This window comes from Apium graveolens, chromosome 3 (genome assembly GCF_009905375.1).
Source record: "Apium graveolens cultivar Ventura chromosome 3, ASM990537v1, whole genome shotgun sequence".
In the NCBI taxonomy this organism is placed as follows: Eukaryota; Viridiplantae; Streptophyta; class Magnoliopsida; order Apiales; family Apiaceae; genus Apium; species Apium graveolens.
In genome coordinates, this window is record NC_133649.1 from 6,934,397 (window position 1) to 6,946,454 (window position 12,058).

General features: G+C 31.3%; 2 protein-coding genes across 2 annotated transcripts; one reads left to right on the plus strand and one right to left on the minus strand.

Annotated features, from left to right (window-relative positions):
- On the plus strand, positions 1–5,925 carry LOC141713800 (transcription factor MYB15-like). The gene is made up of 5 exons (XM_074517373.1): positions 1–117; positions 345–353; positions 451–459; positions 4,785–4,912; positions 5,240–5,925. Exons 1-5 carry the CDS (start codon positions 1–3, stop codon positions 5,745–5,747), a joined length of 771 nt encoding a protein of 256 aa, XP_074373474.1. The 3' UTR covers positions 5,748–5,925.
- Positions 5,926–6,641: 716 nt separating this feature from the next.
- LOC141711532 (putative F-box protein At1g49610) lies at positions 6,642–10,754 on the minus strand. Its single transcript, XM_074514043.1, has 4 exons — positions 10,596–10,754; positions 8,069–9,033; positions 7,474–7,653; positions 6,642–7,152 (listed from the first exon to the last, which is right to left on the minus strand). Exons 2-4 carry the CDS (start codon positions 9,029–9,031, stop codon positions 6,793–6,795), a joined length of 1,503 nt encoding a protein of 500 aa, XP_074370144.1. The 5' UTR covers positions 9,032–9,033; positions 10,596–10,754; the 3' UTR covers positions 6,642–6,792.
- Between the last annotated feature and the right edge of the window lie 1,304 nt (positions 10,755–12,058).

Consider the following 12,058-nt stretch of genomic DNA (forward strand, 5'->3'; position numbering starts at 1 on the left):
ATGACGGAAAGGAGTGAACATGTTGGGCAGGTGGTCATGACCCTCGTGTTCATGTGTGGTACTAGGAACAACAGTCAGAGCAGGAGGAACCTGGGTATAAAAGGGGCAGGAGGCCTGGTAGGAAGAGCCTGAGAAACTAGAAAAGGAAAAACCTGAGAAACAAGTCAGAAATATTTTCAAGCAACCATTTCTCGATCGAAGTCCGATCAGGGAGAACCTGGGGAATAGGAGCTTGAGCCTCGAAGGTAATGCTTCCAAGGTTATGACATATCTCATATTCATCTAACAAGTATTTGTGGTTTTGTATGTTGTAATTAAATTCTCTGTTATGTTCAATATTGCAGAAATATCAGGTTTCTTTGAATAAGAAATATCTAAAACTCAAGAAGCATGAAGACAATATTAAATATTTGAAGACGCCGGAAAACAGTTTAAATGACACCATTTTAAATCTGGAAGGTATGTTCTATGTTGTATTATTATTTTTCAAGTTCTAGTGTTAGTGTGAGATTAACTCTTGTCATTGTTATAGTTTGAGAAACTACAAGAAGTCAGATTTTTTCTAACGCTTAAAAATAAAATGTCATGAATATTAAGGGTTTATTACGATTATATGGATTAAAAATTCCCTTTCGATTTATTATCTACCTTCCGCAAATAGGAAGTGAATGCATAGTATACCGTGTCTCCATATTTGAATCTATTCATAGATACTAGCTTTATATAGCCCATGTGTCTTTAATATAAAATCTCATTTTTTATCCTAGTGCTACTCACCATGATTTCTTAAACGTACTTCTTGCCATCTTACTACGAATAGGAAAATAAAGTATTTATTTCTTGAAAATGATTACTACTGCTCTATTTGTAAGTCCACAAGAAAGTTCCCTTGACCAAATAAGTTGATTTTGGAGAGTAAATCTTTACCGTTAATATGTAAAGCTTGGATTTTAGTACAATCATTTTCAATTGCCTTGACCATTGTTTATGTATAAATGTACTTTTTAAGAAAAAATAAGTTTCTGTTAATATTAGTTTTATACCTACTATAATCTCAAATTAATGTTCTATATATTTGATTTTAAGTTTCTTGGTGATAGTATATTATATCTATATCATCGTAAATTATTATTTTGTTAAATAAAGTAAAGTTTGACTTTGATTATAGAGTTTTGAAATAAACATTTTAGTATAAATTGGATATAATTTATATCATATTATTCTTAATATATTATATACACACATATACAAAGAGCAGATAAGGGGTGGGGGGAAAGATGGCACTTGAAAATTTATTGACACATCTGTAACAATAGAGCTAACTTACTGTATTTGCAAAATATCCTTTATATGTATTGAATTTTGTCTTAATTTCATGTATGACCTAAAAAGACTACTACACGTCCTAATAAATTGTACCCCAACCATTTCCTTTTCTCCTTTACAATTATTTTTGGGAATTGATAAATAAGCTTCATTTTGATATGTGTATTACCTAATATCCACAATTTTATGCAGATTTATCACCCTTATGGGTAAATAAGTCATATAGATATCAAAATGTAGCTTAAATAGTAACACTTGTAGCTTACTTAGTTTCCCAATTTTGTACAGGCTTTTTGATTTGTTTCCAAACACTTTTTACAAATAAGATCATATGTTATTCTAATTTTAATACTTTAAAAAAAGATATACCAACTAATTTTGTAAAAATAATAATCCATATATCTTTAGTAACCTACATGGAAAGTCAAAATTACTAGCACAAAAAGTTTGCCGACCAATTTCAAAGGATATTGCAACCATCTTTATATATAAGTATAGTAAATAACTACGGTTATAGTAAATATACTTTAACACAAAACTGATATATGATACTCATAATAAATTAATATCTCTGTATCTCCATGCAAATGGTTACCTTTAAAAGTCGGCCAAATTGTAAAGTTAAAATAATACCTGCCGACAATCTAGTCTATAACTTACTTTTTTAAAAAACAAAATTTAAGAATAAACAAGGTCAATTTTTTTTAAAATTTTAGTGCTTGTTAAATTCAATTTAAATTTTGCACTTCAATTAAAATGCACTTGAATTCATTTCTATTTATCGTTACCACATTCGCAATAGAATACCATTATAAGAGTAAATTACAAAGTTGTGGCCGAACTTAATCCCGTTTAGCACATTGGTGGATGGAGTTTTAAATTTACAACATAGTGGCCATACACTACTCTTGTTTTCAGAACGGTGGCGAATGGTCACTTTTCCGAGGAAAATCTCCGGTTTGTTCTTGAAAATAGTGGTCCTTACCTACCTTTTCGAAAAATAAAAGTAATATCTGGCCATTATTGCAAATTTATAATTCCGGCCACCAAAGTGCTAAAGTAGGTAAAGTTCAACCACCACTTTGCAATTTACTCTATTAACAATTACAAATTCTAAGTAAAATTTTAATATTGTTAACATACAATTAATTTATCATAATTGGGTTATGGACGGATGATATCTCTAGCTTATAACTTGATGCTCGAGTTTACTTTAGTTTTCTATGACTTATTTTTCATAATATATTTATTTTTATTATTCAAATAATGTATTTTAATTATATTAAACATCATAATCAAAATATCATTATACCGTAGTAATTTGTTTACATTTGTATATATCTGAAATCATAATATAATTAAAATATGAGGATTTAATACAATATCAATTTGTTACTCTAATGAGAGTTTTAATTGTTTAATAAATAATATACATAGATTATATGACACAGCAAATGCATACCATTGATAAGTTTGGCAACTCTCATACATAGTTGTAATAGATAAATAATTAAGTTTGTAAAATTACTAGTTTAAATAGAATATTTAAAGCTCATAACAGTCATTGTGTACCAAGCAACGACAAACATATCGTGTTAAATTAATTATAGTATAAAAATGTCGACGTATGTAACTTATATAATTTATGCTGATATGTAATTTATTCAATACAAGTCAAACATGATAAATGAAATTCCTTAATTTTAAAATTCAGGTCTCACATAACCAATTCTTAATATAGGTTGGGTTAGTAAATGATTAGAAATTTAACTGAAAGAATGGTTTGTATTATAATGTATTAGTATTTTATTTTTTTCGTTATGAACTAAACAGTATCTGAAACTTAAACGACACACCAAATATTGGTTAATATGTGCCTACATAAAAAAATCGTATTTAAAATTATAATTAGAACTTTGTTCGGTTAAGTTACTAGCCTTGCTAAAGCCTATAAATGTTAGGACGATAACTCTTTGGGACAGCAGAAGTTGGGAGTTCAAACCCTTTCACCTGAATATTATAGGTACTTCAGGTTTTAGATTCCAAAAGGTGGGCTCAACTTAACACAACACGGTAAGCCCTCGTACCATTTTTTTATAATAGAAGTTGTAATTTAACATGTTCTTATTCTTATTAATTGTATTTAATATATTAAATTGATAATTAAAAATAAAATAATAATCAACTATATTTGAATAGTTGTATGATTAATCTTTTAATTATCCAGTTAATTGCTAGAGGTCATTTGTTGAAAGTGACGCATCATTAGTTGTTGTAATTAAATTAGGGATATTCGATGTATTATTGACTTTTGGAGTTGGTGACATTTTGAATACTTTCTAAGTTACCACCTTACTATTAGCTTTTGCATGTTTTTCAATGTTTTACTAATAGAAAGTTCCGGTAAATAGAAAAATAAAACTTAAAGGTAGCCCAAGTAGAATTCAGAAGTAATAGAACACCTGCAAATGCCAATAATACATTGGTACCGACAAAATATCCTTCAAATTTACCATGTTATTTAAAAACAATTGAATTGATTATGCAACTGTTAATCACTCCCCCTTGTACCATTTGAACTGATCATCGATGTTGACCTTTTGACACGTATACTGAGGTGTAAGAAATCAGGCTTATAAATAATTTTAATTTTCAAATTTGTAGAAGATAAAAGTTTAGAATATAAACTTTTATTTGATATAAGTATTAAACAATTTTTATCAAGTATATCTACTATTATTTTACACTTTAAAATATGTGTCAAAAGTCAAATATCCAATAATTTAAAATGGAACGATATTAAATGGTGTTTTTATATAGTGGGGATATTAATTTGTAGAAAGAAATTAGTTGCTGACTTTTGTAAGAATAATAAAGATAGATTTTGTATGTTTGAATCTAAGGTTAGTAGGTAGGTAAACAAAGATTTATTAGTCGAGTCTCTCCCATCTGTATAAATACCCAATCACTCCGCAACTTATTCTGCACAAAAGAGCTTCTAACATCTCTTACACATATATATATATATATATATATTCTTACTATATATTTTGAGAGAGGAGAGAGAGATGGGGAGGTCATCTGTCGCCGAAATAACGGGAGAGCCAAAGAGAGGACCGTGGACTCCCGATGAAGACATCATGTTGGTGTCTTACATTCAAGAACACGGTCCAGGCAATTGGAGACTTGTTCTTAGCAATGCTGGTATATATATGTGTATAATCATTAATTTTTTTATTACAATAGTTTTTTTGGAATATATGTAACAAGTGTAGGAAATAAATGAAAAACAAGTTGTACCAAAGTCCTTGTTTATAAATTCTATTTTTTGAAATTGAAAGATGATGCCTTGGTGTACACATCACTCTTTTTATTTGCCCTATTACTCTTAATATTTTTATCCCGCTTTTTGAGTTTGTATCTGCTTATGTATCCTGATCAGTTATGTACATTTATAGTTGCAGAGGTGTGGTAAGAGCTGCAGGTTGAGGTGGAACAGTTATCTCCGGCCCGATATTAAACATGGACAGTTAACTCCTGAGGAAGACCGGGTGATTATCCAGTGTCAAGCTCTCCTTGGCAACCGGTATCGGCCCTTTTGACTACTCATTTCTCTTGTTTTTACACAGATAGTGGCCTATCTCTTTAAATGAAAAAAGAGAGCTTTTAAGTCCCCTAATTATTTTAAAAAGGGTTTAAAAAAACTTATTTATGATTTTGGAAATGTGAATTCAAATTCAGATTTAAGTCCACACAACAAGTATAAGACAAAATGTGCAGTTGTACAAAAAGAATAGTTCTATAAACAATATTAGTTACGGATTTTGATTTGAATGTAATGTTCTTTGTTTAAATGTATCTGAATGTTAATGGGAATAGCGATGCTAATTTTTTTTGTTACATTTACGTGTAGATGGGCTGCCATAGCTGCACACCTGCCTGGTAGGACAGACGATGGCATTAAGAACTACTGGCGTACCCAGCTGAAGAAGAAGTTGGGTATAGTTAGTAGCTCTGGTGATGAGACAGCAAAGAATCCTAAAGGCTCTAAACAAAATGGAAATGCTGCTACTACTGGATTGAACTACCCAAGGCCCTCCAACAACAAGATGTATAAGATTGCAACAGCAGGAAACTCAATGACTATTACTCCACAGTATAATGAGGAGAAGAAGAGCTTTTATGATGACACTGGAATCTCGCCCCTGACATTGATCCTTCTGCTCCTCTTCCTCAAGTACTCTCTGCTCCTGCTTTTGTTCCTGTTCCTGTTCCTGTTCCTCAGGTTTTCCCGGCTCCGGCTGATATTCCTCGGCTTCACTTTGCTCCGGCTTCTGCTGCTGTTTCTCAAGGTTTTCTTGCTCCTATTCCCCAGGTTTCCGCTGCTCCTGCTGTTGCTCCTAGTACCACACCAGAACTAAGCGTTTAAGTGCAATTCTTTTATGTTAATTATGTACTTATGATTGTCTATGGTTGGAACAATTTTTTTTCCGTAATTTGAATTAATTGAGAAATTAAATTGAGTAAGTTAACTTCTATGGATTGATATATAGCGGTGTTTCAATTGTTTGAGAAAATAGATTAATTCTCGTGATACATGATCATGATAAATTTATTTCCAAAAATTTTAATATTACAACATTAATTAAATCAAATACGATTGTTACGTAACTAGTTAAAATATGTCAATTTATATGATTATTTTTTGATATTTTTTCCCAATTTTATATAGACTAATTCTGAAATAATTTTATTTTAGTTGAATTTAAAATTTGTATCTTAGGACCATTTAACCCTAAAGTTCTAGTATAATTTGTTAATAAAAAATAGTCTGTGTATGTAACAGACTTTAAAGTCAAAAGAGAAAAAATTATTTATATGTAACAGGAAAATAGATTATTAGCAGTAGACTGTGATATTAACAGGAACACAAATAACCGGTTTTATTTGCGAATCCGAGCAATGAAATAATCAAACTAAAACCAACACACATGAGTCAAAATTTACCAAGACCACCGTTCGGATAAAATGTGATTTCAACTCTTTAAACGAGAATTGTAAACGAAAATGAGAATGAGATTTCAATAGAAAAATGTACTAAAACCTCTTTCCCACTCTTTAACCAGATTAAAATTCCATGATCCAAAACGCCCACGCCCTTATGTTAGTTCATTTGTTTTAGCCAGAAAAGCCACAAACCATATACTAGTATGCAATTATTTTCTGCCTGTGAAATAATCATCTTCAGGAATGCATATAAAGAAGATAAAGAACACAGAGCAAGAACTTAAGTAACATGTCTACGGCAAACAGCAAAACAGGAATGTCAATGTCCTAGCATTGCTCAAAGTAACTTGAGAATACATAATCATCATACATTCACTTTGTGACTTCAGCAATACATATGGTAGCAAATGTAAATCCATTATCCCATAAGACAACAATTGAAAGCCAGTAAATAAATCTTTAGGCAAGAACAATCATAGCACTTGGAGAAGCTTTTCGCCAAGTTGACAACATTTTTGACAGCTCCGCAAGTTCAGTGTGCCAAGTATAGCTACATGGATACAATTTTCTCACGGATATCTCCATTCTCTCCAAAACAAGAGATTTCTCGAGAAAAAACTTCACAAGATGAAGGAGAGACGAGTTTGATACGCTAGCTCCGGATATACGAACAGTTCTCAAGTGATTTTTAAGACAACCGAAAGGAATTTCAGTCTCAAAGAAGTGCTCAACGCCAATTTCAGATGCATTCAACCAATTTTCATCATTCCAACAATCCCATCGAGAAAATTCAGATATTCCAACACGTAGACTATCCTCCTATAAAAATAGAAGTTGTTAAAATACGGATACAACTTACTGATATACTCCCTCGGTCTCAACCAATTGTTATCGTTTATGAGAGAGTATCCGGCACGCATTTTAAGATTAATATAAAGTATAGTTCTATAACTTTTTAAAAAAAAAATCTTTTTCAAAATAAAAATAGACTTTTATTTAGAAAAAGGATTTTTTTTAAAAAAAAGTTATAGAACTATACTTTCTATTCCTCTTAAAATACGTGTTGGATACTCTCTTAGAAACGATAACAATTGAGAGGGACGGAGGGAGTATTATGTAGTAGAGCCATACTGCACTTACAGGATGAAAAGGTGATGTGCCATCTCCAATTTGAATAGTAAGCGTCTCAAGTTGAGGGGAACTTTGCAGCAACCTTGCGATTCCAGGGAGGTGTCGCTTGGTTATTTGTGTCTTGAGAACCAAATGTTTACGAGTTGAGGATGGACAAGGAATGCTGTCTTTGTCCGACGTAATCAGCATCTAGCGAAATTAAGCAGTCAACAAAAATATAAATAATATAGGTGAATGACGGGGATTTTAGAGTGAATTGAGTGCTAATCTGCATTCTTACCCTGTATATAATTTGCCATACCCAAAACTAATTATTAAAAACAGAAACATGGACCAGAAAATAATACACCGTTTATTAGACAAGGGCAAGTTAAAATAAAGGTAAAACAGAAAGCAAGGAGCAGCGGACAATGGTACGTTATTCCCCTAGAACAAGAGTTTATCAACTTGCTAGACAATACAATCCTTTTATTGCTATTAAGCTTATAGGTATCAACACATAAAATTACAAATACCAGAGGGCTACTCAATGTACAAAATGTAAAAACTAAGTTTCTTTAATAAAGAAAAATCCAAAATATAGTGTAGGAAAGCTCGAACATACCAGAATACACCAACTGGTTATGGTAAAAGTACTGGCTTGGTGTAAACCTTCAAGCAGTGAGCCAATATTGCAATAATCATGGCAGATGTCAAGAGAGGCCTCAACAACAGATGATACATTTCTTAAATTTACTTGCCCGTGCAATCCAGATATATTAAGTGACATCAGATTCGGGCCAGAAATTTCAACCCAAGAAAAATCATTTCCAACTACGATCATCAGTTTTGTAAGACGCGCAGATGTACAGTTCAACTTATGTAGACCATAACATTGTATCAAAGACAAGCTCTCAAGTGAAGGACATCCAGATAATATTCCCTCCATCATCTTGTCATCCAACATGATGGTGGTTAAAGATAAATTTTTGAGCGCTTTCAAGTGAACCTGCTCAGGTTGCCTCAAACTAATGTTGACCAAACTCATTTCTATAATAAAGTCACTTCTAAAAACAGCATGTGGTAGGTCATAGTCAAATCTAGTACTTGATGAACCATGTGCCAGTATGCCCAAATCAAGAATCTTAACTTTCTTTCTCAATGCAAAGTGTATCCATGAATCAATAGTAGAAGCAAGGTTCGGTTCCAAGGCTTTCTTCCCCTTGGGAGGCTTGAAGCCGGTCGGTGAAAAGTACAAGTAGGATCCAAACTTGAGAGAAAATTTGATAATTGCAGGGCATTCATGGCGAAGTAATGCTTGAGGAACAAAGACTGTGAACCACTTACCGTGACAGGACCTTTGATAATTTAAATAGGAACGTCCATCAAAGTTAAGAGTCTGTAGGTAAGTCCAGAGGTTCCCAAATCGCCGAAGCAGGACAGTTTTGACTGCATCTTTCATGGGCAAGAAGGAAAGGATGTGTAAGAGTATCGAATCGGGCAAATTGCTGAGCCTATCCTCCTGCTCATCCTCTGAACCTTTTTGCTTCTTATTGCTAACCTCACAAATTTCTTTAGTCCGCATCATTTCTGTTTAGAAAAAGAAATCAATATAAGATGTCGAGTTATAAACAAACAAGAAGATGCCAGCCCATTGCAGGGTACACCGTAAAATGTAGCAAATGGTTCTACAGTCCAAACAATTTTTTTTAAACCTTTACTTTACCCATACAAAACATTTAATTCGATACAAAGGAGATTTTTTTAATGACCCAAAAATAGTTGGGCATATAGATAAATATGCAATTACCCTTAAATTATATATAGAGAAATTCATCTTATGTGAGGTAAAAGCAGGGAGCCGGCACCTAAAAATCTAGCTTATCAATCAGAAAGTTTTTATTTCTTCCGGGCTAAGATTAGATGCCAAGACATCTCCTTTAACGCAATCACCATCAAAACTTACAATATTAGCTTACACACACTGACCAAATAATTGATTAATCAAAACCTTGGTGTTTATACTATAAAATTTCAATACACACACATACATCAAGAAAATCAAATCAAAGCAAAGGGCAGCTAGCAATGATCATGAAAGTAAAGAAAGACTAGAACTTTACACAGAATGGACTCATACACACACACAGACCAAGACAATCAAATCAAAACAAAGGGCAGCTAGCAATCATCACGAAAGTAAAGAAAGACTTGAACTTTCCACAGAATGGACTTGCACACACACACAGAGAGACCAACAAAATCAGATCAAAACAAAGGGCAGCTAGCAATCACCATTGAAGTTAAAAAAGAATAGAACTTTACACAGAATGGACTCAAACACACACACACACACACACACCAAGAAAATCAAATCAAAACAAAGGGAAGCTAGCAATCACCATTAAAGTTAAGAAAGACCAGAACTTTACACAGAATGGACTCAAAGTCTCAAACACACACACAGACCAAGAAAATCAAAACGAAACAAAGGGCAGCTAGCAATCACCATTAAAGTTAAGAAATATTAGAACTTTACACAGAATGGACTCAAACACACACACATACACACACCAAGAAAATCAAATCAAAACAAAGGGAAGCTAGCAATCACCATTAAAGTTAAGAAAGATTAGAACTTTATACATAATAGACTCAAACACAAACACACACACACACCAAGAAAATCAAATCAAAACAAAGGATAGCTAGAAATCACCATAAAAGTAGAGAAAGACTATAACTTCACACAGAATGGACTCAAATTATCTTCCAAAGATTACCCAATTTTACACAATTCAATTTTTTTTATATAAAAAAAAAAGACATCTTTTATAACCCATTCACCGTCAAAACAAAAATTACACACACACATACACCACATAATCAACTAATAAACAAATGATAATGTCCATCTTTCAATTCAAAACCTTGATTTATTTACACACAATTTTAATTTCACACACACACACACATCAAGAAAATAAAATCAAAGAAAAGGGTAGCTAGCAATCATCATAAAAGTAAAGAAAGCCTTGAACTTTACACATAATAGAATCAATTTATTCCAAAATTTAATTCAATCAAATTAAAATAATATCAAAATATAAACAAAAAGCAATTCATATATAAATTAAGTTGCAAGAAACAACCTTAAATTATATGTAAATTTGTGGGGATCTTCTTGTTGTTTTACATAGCTCCTTCACTGAAAATCAAAGCTTTTTTAGTGCAACTCATTAGATATAGATACAGAGAGATACACAATGGAGTTTTATAAGAGAAGGGTAAAAAGGGTATGTAAATATGTGTTTATATGTGTATGTAATTTGGGTTGTAGATGCTGCTTTTTGTGACGCGTGTCACTGAGCTGTACTACACCTCTCTTCTATTTTTTCTCAAAGTATATCTCTTTAGACTTTTTCATTAATTTTTTTTCAGATTTTATTTAATTTTTAATCAAAAAGTTATTATTTATTATTATTTTTCTCTCTTGAAGAATCCAAGGTAAAGAGTTTTACATGTTTCAGTACATTAGATTAATTGATATACATTTTAGGTATTTTTTACTAATTTGTCTATAAATTTGTATTTTTAATTTCTTATAATCAATTAATTCTTTTTATTACCTAAAAATTATCATTTTCTTAAAAAAAAAAAATTTCAAGTAAGTTTTAGAAAAAAATTAGTTATTTCTTCCGAAATTAATTTTTTTTCAAGATAAATATTTTTTTACTTTTTTTTTACATTAATATTTTGTTGCTAATTTAATACATTATTATTTTGTCTTTTATCAAATATGATTTTTTTCATATTATCGAGTAACTTTATTTTATACAAAGTCGACAATTTTCATTATGATGTCTTATAACCTCGAGTAATGTAATTATTTATAATTTTATGTAACATAAATCAATTCTCATAATTATCTATTGTTTATTATATTATTGAGTAATATAACTTTTTGTAATATTAATATAACCTACAATATTTTATGTGTTACAGCTTCGAGTAGCATAATTTTATGAAATCGCTATTTGGTTCTCATGATTATAGCTGATATTTAATATTTTAATATAATGGTAATGACCTAATTTTTAAAAATTATTTATAAAATTTATAAATATCAAATTTAGGTTGCGTGTATATTTGCACTGCATTCAAAAATAAAATAAAATTAGACAGATCTTTTACAGTTTCGAGGATATTCCAACTTTTCAATTCCATCTGATTTCAAATTCTATTATAAAACGTTAAAATTGAATTTTAAACAAAGTTTCAATTTTTTGGGGATATTCCAACTTTTCATGTGAGACTTCTAATTTTACCAGGATACGCTAAAATTGAATTTCCAACAAACCTTCGATTCTTCTTGCAACCATTAACTACTTAATGTTAAAATTTGGTTACAACTTCAAGTTGTGCTGCATCGAATAGTTCCCTAGTTTCTATTGCTGCATCATATGGAGCTTGTAATCTTGCATCATCAGGAAAATCGTCTACCAATTGTACCTTATATCAATACGTGGATCGCGTCTCTTGAAGATTGCGACGATGGCCTCCATGGAACCCGCTACATTAAAGTACAAATTTCTTTGTTGCCGCAATAAATCAA

Bases quoted from the DNA above. Each gene is read 5' to 3' on its own strand.
- LOC141713800 (XM_074517373.1), top strand. From the start codon at position 1: ATGACGGAAAGGAGTGAACATGTTGGGCAGGTGGTCATGACCCTCGTG. The intron at 4,913-5,239 runs GTATCGGCCCTT...ATTTACGTGTAG, and splicing joins CAAGCTCTCCTTGGCAACCG to ATGGGCTGCCATAGCTGCAC.
- LOC141711532 (XM_074514043.1), bottom strand. From the start codon at position 9,031: ATGATGCGGACTAAAGAAATTTGTGAGGTTAGCAATAAGAAGCAAAAA. The intron at 7,654-8,068 runs GTATGTTCGAGC...TAATTTCGCTAG, and splicing joins TAACCAGTTGGTGTATTCTG to ATGCTGATTACGTCGGACAA. The intron at 7,153-7,473 runs GTAAGTGCAGTA...CTATTTTTATAG, and splicing joins GCACATCACCTTTTCATCCT to GAGGATAGTCTACGTGTTGG.